At 37.1% G+C, this 15541-nt stretch overlaps 1 protein-coding gene across 2 annotated transcripts in view; it reads right to left on the reverse strand.

Moving 5' to 3' along the window:
- The window catches only part of pbx3 (pre-B-cell leukemia homeobox 3), a 148544-nt gene extending 133281 nt beyond the window's left edge, over positions 1-15263 (reverse strand). The window contains exons 1-3 of one of the 2 annotated variants that reach the window (XM_031891469.1): positions 15119-15263; positions 13252-14435; positions 11725-11798 (exon numbers count right to left, since the gene is read on the reverse strand). In XM_031891469.1, the coding sequence (XP_031747329.1) occupies positions 11725-11798; positions 13252-13448 (271 nt within the window). In that variant the 5' untranslated portion in view covers positions 13449-14435; positions 15119-15263. Of the gene's footprint in view, positions 1-11724; positions 11799-13251; positions 15065-15118 lie in introns of those variants that run through there. The other variant, XM_004916737.4, reaches the window with a different exon arrangement.
- Between the last annotated feature and the right edge of the window lie 278 nt (positions 15264-15541).

Genomic DNA, 15541 nt, shown 5'->3' on the forward strand with positions numbered 1-15541 from the left:
GGTTTTTGCTACACTACCACTATTAATGTGTGTATGGTCTTAAAAGTTCTTGTGATAACATGTGTGTGGTTTGAAGTGGATGTGGCTTAAAAGGGGGAGTGGTCAAAACTGGCTTCCATTAATGGCTCATGTAGCCAGAAAAATTTTGGCTCTTGGAACCACAGAAGTTGGTTAGCACTGTTATAGTTAATAAAATTTTAATGTCGTTTCTTTACAGATTATGTCATGGGGATGCTTTCAAATAGCAAAGGAGAACAGTGTAAGCTGATGGTCACTGCACAACCATTTTACTTCCATGCATTACTTTTCTTGCAATTCCACTGAAGGCAAGGTGGACAAAAAAGTAGGAAACAACACAACAGAAGATGTGGAATAAATGATTATGCCATGTTTTGTTTTACAATTATCAGTACAGTAAAGCAGTAATTATGGCTGAGAAAAGACAAGTCAATCAAGCTTGAATTTTCCTTTAAATAACTTTCAACTTTTATTTAAGCACGAGGAAAGCAAATGCCATCCCATTCAATTGAATTGTTTTATAGTTTGGCATGGGGAAAATAGAAAAAATCTCCCAAACTCCAAATGACAACCTGACCAGTTTATGGATCATGCCTCTGTTTTCACATTAAGCTAACAAGGCATCCCAACAGGGTTGCCACCTGTCTGGTTTTGACCTGGACAGCCCGGTTTTCGGAAAGACTGTCCGGGTCAAACTGCCTGCCCGGTTTTTGAAATTAGGAAATCCAGATTGATTGATTGATGCAGTGATCAGGCAATAGCCGATCACTGTGTCATAGCCCTGTACCCAATGTCTCTTGTTCCGTCCTTGTGATGTCAACGATCCACCCCAACATCACCACTCACCCCCCTGCCTGGAGTCCCTGCTGCCAGAAGGTGGCAACTCTACATCCAAACTTACTAATATACCTGCCAGTACATCCACTTTAGAAAAAGAATTCCAAAACTTTACCGTTCTCACTATAAAAAGCCCTTTCCTCAAATAGCAAATGAATAATCATATCCTCTCAGTAGATCTACAAATAAACATACACGTCCATAATGGTCAACAAAGTGACAGTATACCTTGTGAACAATCCCATTATTGGAATAATCCAGTCCTTTATATTGTCCTTCACTAGACTCTCTTAGGGCAAGGGCATGCAATGCATATTGTCAGCCTGCTGACATTACGCCCATACGCTTAAAAAATCTTCTTGTTGTGCCTGCACCCAGAAGCATTAAATCCGCCTGGTTGCAGGCACACCCAGCCGATATCTTGAGACTGGCGTTTGTTGGTGGATATTGGTTGGGTGTGCCTACACATGGCTGGATTCAGTGTTCTGGGGTGCAGGCACAACAATAAGATTTTTTAAGTGTACAGTTGTATTGTCAGCCTGTCTTTATCCATAGTCTGACAACACGCCCCATGTCCCCTTAAGCCTTAGTTACAGTTTGCCTAACGGAGCCCAAATATCAGCTTCAGGGTCAGGAAAAGCATACTGCTTTGGTTAAGGTGATCTTAATTAGTTGCACTTGTGGTACTGTGCTGAATGCTGCTGAAAATAATAATGAAAAAAAAAATTGGATGATAATTCATTTCATTTTATTCTTCAACAAGAAGTGGCAGCTAGGGGCCCCCAGAAGGTCACTGCACAGATGCCCAACTACCTATATTACTATAATATTAAGCAAGCAATGTAAACATATACACACGCTGACATTCATATTTAGAGTTTTAAAAACTGATCTAAAATAAAACTTGTCATCTCAGATAAACTATATTGTAAAAAGTTTTCTAAATATCAGGCATCTAAAAACCCTGTAGATGTAATTTGCATACTAATTTAATTTAATGTACCACAAAGACCACATTGACAGAGCTGCCACTAATCATATGTGGCTTACTTTATAATATACAAGTGTAAAAAAAAAGAGCATAGACAATGCAAAAAAGCATAAAGAATGCTAATGCATTTATATAAGGGAACAAACCTCTTGAAACGAAAGGTCACCCACAGCATTCTGTCTTTCATTCTATGTTCCCTAACTGATCTTACCTAATAGATGCTCAAAGTGGCAAAAAAATGTATGCAATTGGGTATAGCACTATAAACCTGAAGCACAGATACAATATGAAGTGAAAGAAGATTCACCAACAGACATTTATTATATACCAGTGAAAGCTGACAGAAATTGCCTTTTCTGTAGATCACGGATCTCTCACTATGTTAGGTATATAACCAGTGCAGGATCTGGGGAATATAGGAAATAGACATGTTGTACATGAAGGTTTATTTTTCTATTTATGTGTATATACAAGTGTTGGGTTACAGGATATGGTGTTACAGGATATACAGGTAAGTAAATAAAATTTGAATATATAATCCAGAGATTCAATAACTTTACTAGAACCCTAATCTCTAAGACAGGGTGTGTGGGGAAATGACCCGGAAGGAGTCTTCAGTACCACTTTGCCAGACGGGGTTGAGTGGAATAAATACTGGAGAAGGAAAGTCTAAAAACAACATGAGCTCAATAACTTAGCCTTAACACAGTCCTTAACATATTTCCTGAACTCACCGTGCTGTTGCTTAATCTGGCTCTGACATGGAAAAGTCTTGTCAGTAAATACAGTACCTGCTCTAAGCCTGTGCAGCTTCCTGTCTCACTGAACACAGATTGTCCAGGACACAGACATGCTCAGTGCACAGCAGAGAGCTCCGTTTTTTTTTTTTTTCCTCACAAGCAGGGGGGAGGGCGGGCTACTGCTGCCAGGGAGATTGTTTATGGAGGGGGAATTTGTGGAGCTGCAGAAACTTTCTAACAGGAGCAGGGAGCCGGCTTGTACTTTTCAGCCCATTCAGACATGCTGGATAAGATGGCGGCGCCGTTCACTGAAACAAGCATGTAAGTTCTAGCATGTGTATCTTTGTAAATCTTTCATTAGGCAAGCCAGGAATATAGCGATTTTACACAGCAGTAGTAGTACTTTTTAATAGTGTGCTTAATAGATTTTGCCTTTCCTTCTCCTTTAATTGTGGAATTAACACAGAGTCCTTACTGGTACAACAGATTATCAGTCAGACAGCATTGGCCAAGGACAATGTGAGCAGTACACCAACCAGTGCCAAGGCCAGAAAGGAAGAAATAAGCAGCAGTGTCAGCAGATCATCAATCAACGGAAACCAAGGTATTCCAATGCATATACCAAAATTCACTATGTATAAGTCAAAATATTCACTAGAAAATCTAGGTAAAAGCACATAACAAGCTAGGTTGGCCAAAGCAAAGGAAAAAAGCACACTGACCACCCACTGCCTACACGGAGATACAGCACTCTTCTTTTAGCCAATAAAAGTGATATTATTAACTCAAGGTTTGGACAGAACACATTACATGAAACATGAAGCTAGTCTCATTGTGCCCTTTGGAACAAACATCTGTAATATCAGAATTTTTTTTTTACTTACAGCAGTACGTCATTAGGTAACTGGACAGAAGCCAGGGAAATTATTATTACTGATTATAACACTGAAATATTTGCTAGAATTTGTGAGTGTTTAATTTACCATTCATCAGAAAAGCCAGTAAATTTGCTCAGTTTGGAGAATCTGAAACATTGAGCTTTGACAGGAACTTCAATTATTTATATTAAATATTGATGTGAATTATTTACCACATTCATAATTCACAACCAAAGAGGGTAGAAAAGTAAAAGTGACACAAGGTCAGAGCATGGTAGATAAAGGCATGCTTTGTTAGGTTAGTGCGATGGGAGGTATGCTGTTCACCTTGGTAAGAGGTTGGCTTTAGATAAATCTGGAGATTTAACAAAAACCCCATTCTGCTCCTAGGGATGGGAATGGACCCTGCAAACACATTTTTTTCCCAGCAATTGGGAAAGAAAGTCTCTCTTTTCATCACAACCTGTGGCACAATTGAGAACTGGAGGGCCCAAATTTATTCTCTGTGTATAGCTCAGATATGAAATGAAATATGTATGTTTGATTTTTATACCCTTGTATTGTTTCACACACTTGTCAGTTTTACAAGGGTGCAAGAAAGCAATCTCAATTTTTATGTTCTTGAGGGTTTCTTTTGAAAAAGAAAAAAAAAAGTAAGTATGCATACAATTCAATATTTCATAAGCATCTTGTACACAAAGCTATATTAATAGTGTGTTTCTACAGCACAGAATTGCCATTTATGTACAGGTATGGGACCTGTTACCCAGAATGCTCGGGACCTGGGGTTTTCCGGATAAGGGGTCTTTCCATAATTTAGATCTCCACACCTTAAGTCTACTAAAAATCATATAAATGTTAAATAAACCCAAAAGCATTGTTTTGCCTTCAATAAGGATTAATTATATCTTGGATGGGATTAAGTACAAATTACTGTTTTATTACTACAGAGAAAAAGGAAATCATTTTTAAAAATTAGAATGATTTGCTTATAATGGACTCTATGGGGAATGGCCTTCACGTAATTCATAACTTTCTGGATAATGGGTTTCCGGCTAAGGGGTCCTATACCTGTATTTGGAATCATAATCACTTGAAGATATACTGCATTTTAGAATTAACCAAGCCTTCCCTGCTTTATAACCTGAAAATGAGTATATTCACAATAACACATTATGCTATATACAATAAAAAAAAATGTAAAATTATATAGAGGAATGGTATAACAGGTAACAGCCAATATATTTTTAAGAATAACATATGACAAAAATAAAACTGGAACTGTGGTAACTCAGCTTCACAAAACATGCTTTAAGGCTATTGCCACAGAGGGGCTTATTTTGGCCAGAGTATAAAGCTGATCTGTTAACCTCTGCCGTTCCTGTGTCTGCACTCATGTGCACTGCGTCGGTGTGGGTGCAGACATACAGAGGGGGTTTTGCCATGTAAATGCATATGCACGTGTTTCCTCTACAAAATCCATTCTGTGTCTACAACCAAGCCGATGCAGAGGGAACCAGGACCAATGGATCAGTTGATTCTCGGCCTGTGTATAAATACAGCCTGGTTTGGAAGCAGCCAAAATAGTAAACCACAAATAATGACTATAATAAATAATAATAATTATTAATAATAATTATTTGTTTTCAATTTTTATCTTTTCCCACTTTTCTAAAATGTTTATGTTAAAAATAAACTCTGCACCATGTTTACATCTAACAAGTTCCCTAATTTTATACTTTGCTTGCTGACATTTCTCAGCCCCTACTAAGCAAGCTCCCCAACTTAAAGCTGTACTAAACTCTATTGCAAAGCAGCTGTTTCAGTTTCACATAGTAATTGCTTTAAATCAGGGAGCATGCTCACTAGGAGCTGAAGCGGCTGCTGGAATGTCAGCATCTAATAAATGAAATTGTAACAGCTTACAGATTTGGTGACCAGGCATTACTGGAAAAATAAATAGAAGGAAACAAAATTACTTTAGTTTTTAACATACATTTTAGAAAACTGTTTAAAAATATAATTTAAAAAACAATAAGTTGACATTGAACTACCCCTTTAAGATGCCTGATGACCTCTCTGTCAGAATGAGGCACATTGCAAAGCAACATACATAAAACAAAACCCATGCCCTATTTAAAAAACAAAAAACTCACATATATAAAGCTATGCTGGGGAAATCTAATATCCTTATATTGTATAGGGGGTGTTATATAAATTGAACATTAATAACCAAAGTGACTAAAACTAACTGTCTTAGCTAACATTTTATTTGGTACACAACTGAGCAGAGGAGTTCAACTACAAATAAAAAAAAACAGTTTTATATGTCTAACAATAGATGAAGTGACTAAAGTGTATATGTTTACATGCACAATAACACGGCCATAACACAGTCTTGTGGTAACTATAGTTTCAGTTTTGGCATCTAACCTTTTAGGATATTGAAAGTTACACTTTTAAATGTGTTACTTTTCTTTTTCTCAGTTTAGTTCCTGCACATAACTATGCATAATTATGTTGCTATCTTTACTGATTAAAAACTCAGCTAGCAACATTGCTTTGAAGCTCTTTTCATGACCATCATTTTGAGCTAATTTTAATCAAATCTATCACAGGTATAAATGCTCTGAATATTTAAGATGAAGAATATCTAGAACTACTATTCAGACATCCTTTTTTAAAGATGTGATAAATTTTATTGGGCCATCAGGAAATATGACTTTCATGCAGTTCTCATAAAATGTATTTCAAAGTGTGAAAAGTAATAAAAATGTATTATTCACTCATCACAAACCTGCAATAATTACACTTTTTTTTCCTAACTGCCAACATACAAATGACATTAGACAAAAAGCATGCAATATACTTGCAACTGAAAGCCAAACACTACATAAATAGATATGAACTACAAACAACATTTCAAATAGGAACATGATTAATCTAAAACAGTACCTTACAGTAAGGGGTCTGCTTGCAATGCCGGAAACTGGCCCTCATTTTATTCATCTATTGGGTCTGCTTTCCTATTTTGATGCAGTTTAATCTTATAAAAGCAGTGGAAATGAAAAGTGTAAAGAAAGGGCCCTAGGGTGACCCATGTAGAGGTCCTCCTTGGCCCCTAACGGAACAGTTTTAGACTAAATTCTCAACAATGTGCACATTTCTCACTTTTCTTTGAAGCTTTGTAATCTACGGTCTACAATGTATGTTCCCATACACTGTGATATTTGGAAAACAGTCTGTATGTCTTTATTACTTTTAATAGAAATAAAAAAAAAATATTGAAGTAAAAAAAAAAAAAAGCAGTGGAAATGAATCTCAATAATCATGTAAAAAGTTTTTGGGCTGTTTAACCTGGGGCTGCACAAGACACTTATGCAACTTTCAGGTTCACAGAAGAAAACAGATAACATGATAAGCACCATTGGCAAGGAACATAATCTTCAAAAGTACGCCCTTTCATCGTAGACGCAGTATCTATGTTTTTAAAGGTAAGGCAAATAAATTGCTGACTCTGATATACACAAGTCTCACTTTCAGTTGTCCAAGCATGAATGTTTTCCCAGCTAAGTGATCTTGATTTTTAATGTTTTTAAGCAGAATCACACTACATACTGTAAATGTCACAAAATACAGGCTTCTGTTTACATAGGCAGATTTAACTAATGTTATATAAGGTAAGAACTCAGCTGTTATTATTATTGAAGGATCCCACACATGTCTAGAACTGTAATTTTGATTCTGCTAATTCAGCACACTGTTAAGGAAAACACAAAGCTTATTATCCAACTTCAAGACTCATAACAAGCTTTTATCTGTATGGTTATTCATTTAAATTTGACAAAATAACACCTTGTCCTCTTCTAGGCACAGTGTCCTTTAGGTGCATGTAACACTTTCCACACGACTGTAGCCGAAGTGTAAGGCACATGCCAACAACATATTAGTATGGTGATTCTAAAGTCGGCCGGCCTAACAACACTATATTTAAGTGCAGCTAGTGTAAAGAAATATGCTCTAAAATATAATAATATTATATAATTATGCAAAACACAGGCATATTCATTTCAACTGATATGCGTTCACTTGTGCAGGGTACACATGCAAACTATATTATAAAATATTATCTGGAATGATATAGAACTTGGCATCCAGGTATTAGGTTTTTAGTTAGCATCAAGTACACATCACTGTGTTATTATAACAGAATAAAACAACATCAGTCAAATATGAAATAATTATTATAAATGATATAAAATGGCAAGTCATATTTCAGAGCTTCCGATATTACTTGTTTCCAGATAATAGATCCCATTTCTGTGCATAAATTCTAGGAATAATTTAAGAAATGATCATCACTATTTTTCTGTTCTCTCGGTGAAATACAGTATTTCTATATTAAACATGTACACAAATGGCTTTGAGTTGCACCGTCAGGCCCTACATGCTATTTTGCCAGCACCAAAGTGTTATTATCTATTTAGTTTTCTAGTTCTAAAATATTCAGTGAGCGTTTCTAGCTACTCTCCTTAGGCATATAAAAATCTTTCTAGTAGCCCAAGACAGTCTTTCCAGCTTCCCCTGCGGACACCACGCTCAGTGGAGAAGTTCATTACATTTTATGATCTTCCCAAGTCTGTCCTGCTTATAAGACTCGCAAAAGGCCACAAATCTGGCAAACCATCATGTATGCCATTAGACATTATTACTAAACGAATGTCATATAAGCTCTTTGCTCTTAACTGACCATATATTTATAGGTGACTGGCAGCTGTCAGTGCATGTTTCTGCTGATAAGCGAGCCCTAGGTTCCCCCTTCCAACTTCAGAAATAAAACATTAACTTCCTTTGAGAGAGTGTAAAAACGTGTTTACCTTAAGCACTCGCAAGAAGAGCGAACTGAAAAACAAAGATGACCTTTCAAGACCTTAAAAGTCTCCATTCTGCATGTCACTCAGTAGATGCCCTCTTTACAGTTCATCAATGATTCTCATATTATTTCTCAAAAATAAGGTAACATAACACATAAAACAATCTTGTGTTCTCTAAGATCGATGAGGCTTTTAGGTCTCAAATGACACGCTAACAAATATTTCTAATTTTCTCAGTTCACAAATACTAATGAAGCAATCTTAGGTTTTGCCAGGGTATATCCACTTGGGGATAGGAACTTACATTCGGGCTCACACTCGTTGACAAAAGGCAAGAAAAACATATACATACACAATCATATATTTATGTGTATTGATTTTTATGCCTGTGGCTAGTTGGGAATCCAAAGTCTGCTTATTTAATTAAAAAAAGGTCATTTCTCATATACATGGGGAGTAGGAAGATGTCATTTTTTTTATTTCCTAAAAAAAATGAACCAAAAGCACACACAAAAGTGATTTCCTGGATGGTTAACACCAGCATTCTAAAATAAAGTCCCATAAGTCATATTTTAGGGCAAAAATAATTTAAGGGTAAACATACAAAAGCCTGCTACCTTGTGGCTGTGATTTGCAAAGCACAAAGAATTAAACTTGGGTAAAATCCTTTAAAACCATTCTGTGATGCTTTCAAATTACTGCAAACTGCATTTTACTTTACATCATACAAAGGAAGAATTCCCCCCTGGATAAAATATTTGTATTTTTTGCATTATATAAAATGTTTATTTCGATCAAACGGCAAATTAGTAGTTTAATCTCAATAATGAAATCATTTACAATCAGGATGGGGGGGAGAAGAACAGGCTTGCTCTAATCCATCGTTTTGGTAGATACACTGTGAATAGGATATGCTTTCAGACAATGATTTCACTCGCAGACAAAGAGCATTTCATGACCCTTTTAATTTAAACCCGGCTAATAATGTAAAGTTTCCATGTTAGTATTAACACACAGATCACCCCTGCTCTGTGACATTAAACAGATTGCTACCACTGCAGAAAAGAACAAACACTTTAAATTCAGCATTGTTTATAACTATAGGAACAGCTGCTTCCATTGTTACTGTGCAGTTGTTCCACAGTCGGACAGTAAGGTAATGTGCCTCTCCTGTTTGCATGGATAATATGTACATTCATAAGAAAACAGTATTTAAAAATGACTCGCCTGTTTGCCTTTACTACCATGTGGTTTATAAACATAATACTAAACCACTTAAGATAAAAGGAGTATTTGAATGATCATATAACAAGCGTGGATTTTGCTTTACATATTTTGATTTATCAGTTTAGTCCTCACGTCTACATCTAGCAGATAGGATGCACTTGGCATTTGTGCACATAAACATTACCCTGTCCATGGCGGGCTGCCTTCTTTTAACCCTCTAACCAAACCCCTTCCATGCTTCACCCCTTTCTGGCAATACTGACCTCACATTGAATAATGCACATATTCTCAATTTAAAAAGCCAACGTTCCTCAAATACAATCCACACTGTAATATTCTGTAACATACATAACAGAAAGGGAATTTACATAGAATTTCCCAAAGGATCCAGAAAGCCTTTAGGGAGAATAGGAGAAAAAAATGTTTTGCACACAACGTTCTTCAAAAAAGCAAAATTCTGTTGTCATTTAAAAAAAAGAAAAGTATCTCATTTAACAAATTCTGGGATGTAAGTATGGGAAACCTTTCTTATAAGATTGGGCACATCCTTTTAATTTCAAAGGAAATCTGCAATTAAAGAGATAGATTTAGGGGGTTTAAGAGGCCCCTTCACTGCTTAAGAAAATTGACGGTGATTGATTAGGTATGCCAGCAATTAATATATATATTGTAGTCATTTGATTTGTTACAATGTATCACTGACAAACTCAACACTGAAACTGACACCCTTAATAGGTTCTGGTGATTTGACACTCTTGAAATCCCTGGATTATTAAATGATCACTTCTAAAATACATGGGTGTGCATTATTTATAATATATATATATATATATATATACACATACATACATACACACACATGCATATATACATCCCAACACACTAATACTATATATATATATTTTAACTGAAAATGTAAACAATATGTTTATATGAAATTTGGCAAAGCTGCTGGCTGATATGTTTTAGAAATCTATATAGTATTTCTCTGCCTTACAACAGTATACAACTGTTGATAAAATTATATTTAGCAATATAGCCTCCACCCATTTATGGCTGAGATAATTTAAACTTGACGTTTTTAAACATCAGCACACTATATTAATATTTAAATTACACGTATAAGGCATAAATAATTTGGAATAAAAATATGTGTAAAAGATGCTTATTAATACTAGATAGAAACCGTGAGAAGCACAGTTATTTGAACTGACTTAATATACATATTATGAGAAACAGGCCATAATGCCCTGCATACAGTGATCAATCAATACTTCTAAAAAACCCTAGGGATTGATCTAAGACCAAAAAGAATTAACAACAAATAAAATATCCCCATTAGCAATGACTGGGGGGGGGTTATTAGTTATTTTATATATATATATATATATATATATGAAATGTATCAGACGTTTGTGGCTCTTTCTAGTTACAAAAAAAGTAGAAACACAGTAATTGGGGTTGGGGCCTCTATTTGAATTTCTAGTACAGGTATGGGATCTATTATGTGGAATGCTTGGGACCTGGGCTTTTCCAGATAAGGGGTCTTTCTGTTATTTACATCATCATACTAAAAAAACAAAAAGAACCCCATAAGTTTGTTTGCCACCACATAATATTATGCCAGCTTAGATTCTATCAACTATAACGGTATTGTTTTATTAATATAGAGAAAAAGAATAATGGAACAATATGAAGTTGTTTAAATAGATCTATGGAAAATGTCATCCCTGTATTTTTAAGCTTTCTGGATAACAAGTTTCTCAATAATTGATCCCATACCTGTACTACAATTAGCATCGATATAGAAAACTTTTTTTTGAGAGGTGTAAAAACAAATTCAACTGAACAACTTTGCCAGCATGATTGGTTTTATAGTTCTGAACTTCCATGAAGGCCCTACTTTTAATATTTGCATTTTCAAACAAACTATCACCATGGCGAATAGTGAAATACTTTCTTGTTCTGATACTTGCCAGAAGTAGATGTATATGTAGATGCAACAGCTACCTAACACATGAACACAGAGTAACAATACTTTGTGTCTCTGCGTGTGTTTACAAAGGAAGACCACTCATATGGCTCAGATCACTTAGGAAAGACCAGCATATAAAAAGGCTATGGTTTAAAATACAGAAAACAAGATGCACGAACCCTACCTGTTTTCTCTTTGATTTCACATAAGACACTGAAGAGGGCTGGTTTCATCCTATGGCAGTTTAGTGCATGCTTTCTGTAAAAGAATTAAATATAAAAAATATTACTACATTCCTCTACCGCATATAACTTAAAAGGCACCCACATATTCTCTAGCACAGTACAACTAGAAATAGACAATGTGTGTGATTATATGTTTAAGATAAACAAAAATTATGCCTTTCACTTAGCTATAAATAATGAGGAGACTGCCTGAATTCTTTTCCGTTTATGTGACATTACCACTTCAAGAAACAATAATTGCATTTTATATACACTGATTTATCAGCCCTATCAAAAACAGTTGATAGATTGCCATATGCAGGCTATTAATTGCCATCAACATTTTTCAGTTTGGGGGAACTAAGTCACACCTGCTACAGTTGCAAAAACTGATTGACACTTTGGATGCGGTGCTTTTACTATGAAGGGTTTACAATATTTAATGTTTACTCACATGTCAAATTAGCTTGCTATTATTCAAAATATAAATCAGTCCTTGTCTGCAACAAGCTGCTTCTAGCCACATCTAGTGATTTATTAAAAAGAGCTAACTTTATCACAGCTATACATTTTCTGCACTTGATTTTTTACAGTTCTCCTAATTATATCATAAAATATCCATCAGATGCATGCAAAAAAACCACAATATTTATTTGTAAATATATGTGAGGAAATGGGGAATGTATTCACAAAATTAATGTACACTGTACTCATAACATCAAATCTCAATATATATATATATATATATATATATATATATATATATATATAGATATATACCCCCACACACATATTGTCAGGAACTAAGCAGCAGTTGGGTAGCAATTAATGACTACATAAACATTTTCCTTGATGTGCGTGTCCATATATACACATACACATGCCAATTTATAACACTCCCCCTAAAAGGCGCTTGAAAAGAAATATTTACGTGGCCCTGGAAGTAGATCTATAATTAATAGACAATATATGGATTAGAACCAGAAAATGGTATGCCTTTTTTTGTTGAGAAATGAATAAACCTAAAGAGGCATTTATAGGAAACACTCTGTTAATACATAGGCCAGTAAAAGACTAGTAATTTCCATCATAACCACATTTATTTATAATGATTGTTTTTCCCCCATATATAGGGACAGTGTCAACCCCACTGGCAGAAAGAGAAAGGACTGGAGGGGTCCTGGAAGCTACATTTACAAGCACCAGGGGAGAATCTCTACATACAAATAAACAAGAGCCTGGTTATAGCTGCGAGCTGTGTTTATATCAGTTTGCTAGCGTGGGCATCATCTCACCCCCATGCAAGCAGCTTCGAGCAGCATCTCAGACACTGCTCATCGCTACCCAAACATGTGCTGGTTTATTTGACAAACAGCTTGTAAGAAGTTGTTCACTCCAAGATGAACTGGAGTGATGTGCTGCTGTGATGTGTTGGGAGGGAAAGGGGTGATGTGTGTGTGTGTGTTTTTATTGCAGTGGAAACCAACTTTGCTTGTGCCTCATCCAAGCTTTGATCAGTTATGGTCATAATCTGGTGCAGGATGTCTCCAATGTCCTGCTTCCTGCCGTCACCATCTCCCCCATCGTGACCATGGGGAGGAGGTAAAGTCATTCCCCCTTGAACCGAGTGGCCAGCCATGGCCACCCCAGCCAAAGTCTGCATCATCCTGGTCTGTTCGTCCATACTCTTCTCCGCAGCCTAATCAATGACAACACAGACTGCAAGGAGACCTCACAGCCAGTGATAGCACCGCTGTGGGGTTACTGCCCCACACATCAACAACGTCAACCGTCAGAATCCAACCAGATACCCAGTCTCTATGGACAGAGCAGTTTTAAATCAAGGTCTGTGATAGTATTTCATCCCACCAATGTAAATACCATCCAAATATCAGAACCACAACATGTAGGGTTTCATAAAAATGTATTACAGGTGCGATCGCCTTCAGCAGCTAAAATCTTTTTATTTTAAAAATGCTCTTTCTGAAGAGGTCAAGTTTCTTTTTTTTTTTATTCCAAGAAAACGTGGACGAGAAAAGGGGGCATATTAAAAGTTGCAAATGAAAGTCAGCATCTTCTTCTGTCTGTATTTTAATCTTCAGGTAATGACAGGTCAGTCAGAGTTTACTCCAAAATGACGGCACACACAGCAGAGGCATGATTTGTGTTTACTCCTTTCACATAGTGTTAAGTTTTCAATAGAATAACAAGTGAGCACCTGGTTCTGAGTTCTTGAAGTATTACGAGCTGCTGTAAATTCAGTCTTTATTTCAATTCTTTTCAATTCCAACAATGCATTCCAAATGAGGAAAATAAATCTGCTACAAAGATGTTCAAATGTAGCACAAACCTCTACGTCACTATAAGTACTAGTGACACATGTTCCTTCACAGCAGTTCCAGTCGTGTTTTATTATTAAAAAAAAAAAAAAAATCAAGTTTCTATTCGGTGCTTATCCCATCCATGCATTTTGGCCAGCATAGAAATGAATTACATTCAGACTATTTTGATGAAAAGATCAACGCGTTTTCAGCAATGTCCACGATGGTCATTTATTGATCCCTTTTGATTTTTTTTTTTGATTTCGGACCAGGGTTTTCCAGTCAATCCTTCATCCACTTCTCTGAGCGAGCGCTGCCAATCTCCGGCTGCTCCGGTAGTATTCTCCTTTCTAAGAGAAATAAATAAATCAGTGACTGATGGTAGCTCCTTTGCAGGGTCGTGTCCAACATCAAATCAGTAGTAAAAAAAAAAAATAAATAAAAGAAAACTACAAAATTAAATATTTGTATAGAAAATCTAAATGAAAGTTGTGCCCAGGGGTGGGGGGAGAAGAAGCAGCAGCAGCTTGAGCTATTAATGGGAGTAATAAGATAGAAATGGTTAAGGTGCCCGGTGTGGGGAAGATGATGATGATGATGATGGTGGCTCAGAGCAGCAATCAAAAAAAGTTTTTTTTCCCCTTCTCGGCGGCGGCGGCGGCTAAGGGGAGCTGAGGGGAAGAGATGGATGGAGGGGCCGGTGCCGGGACTCCCGGGCGGGATTTATGGCTGCTTCCCCCGCTATTTCGCTCTTGCCGGCTCCGGTGACGGATTGACAGGCTGCCAACGCCACTCACTCACTGCGGACGTGTCAGACTTTGAAGGAGGGGAGGAAATAAAAAGGGAGACAAAATATAAATAATGGAGGTAGGCTCCTCCTCCCCGTGTGCGGGGCCCCGAGAAAGGAAAGGGGGAGGGGCAAAGGGCGGCGCTATTGTCGCTTCTCCCCACTCTCCTTCTATCCCCCGCCCGCTCCCCACTCGCCTCGGAGAAATGGCGCGGGTTTGGCGGTTGCTAGGGCGCTGCGACGCACCTTTGCCGCCGTTGCTATGCGAGGTGTGACAGGTAACCAATGGCCTGTCTGAACTTTGCTCTTCTTCCTATCATCGTTAGCCGGTGAAGGTGAGAGCAAGGTAGGTTGCCGCCGCGTAGTGTTCCCGCCGGTCCAAACACTTTATGATTCGTGAATTGGAATGTTCATACTCATACGGTCATTTTTCTTTAGTGGGCGGGGATTGGGCGGCTGGTCCTCCTCTGGTTTCCATGGCAGCGGGCAGGGCGGGAGATTGAGGGATGCTGCGAGTGAGGAGAAAGGGCAGCATCAGCTCCGCTCTCGTTGCTTCTCAGTGAGGAAAGTGGCTGCCCAACTCGGGTAAAAGTTGTCGTTGAACAGGGTTTTTGGAGTTTAGTTAAGCGTGAGTATCCTGCAGGCCCACCTGGTATGAAGGATATATAA

This window comes from Xenopus tropicalis, chromosome 8 (genome assembly GCF_000004195.4).
Source record: "Xenopus tropicalis strain Nigerian chromosome 8, UCB_Xtro_10.0, whole genome shotgun sequence".
NCBI lineage: Eukaryota > Metazoa > Chordata > Amphibia > Anura > Pipidae > Xenopus > Xenopus tropicalis.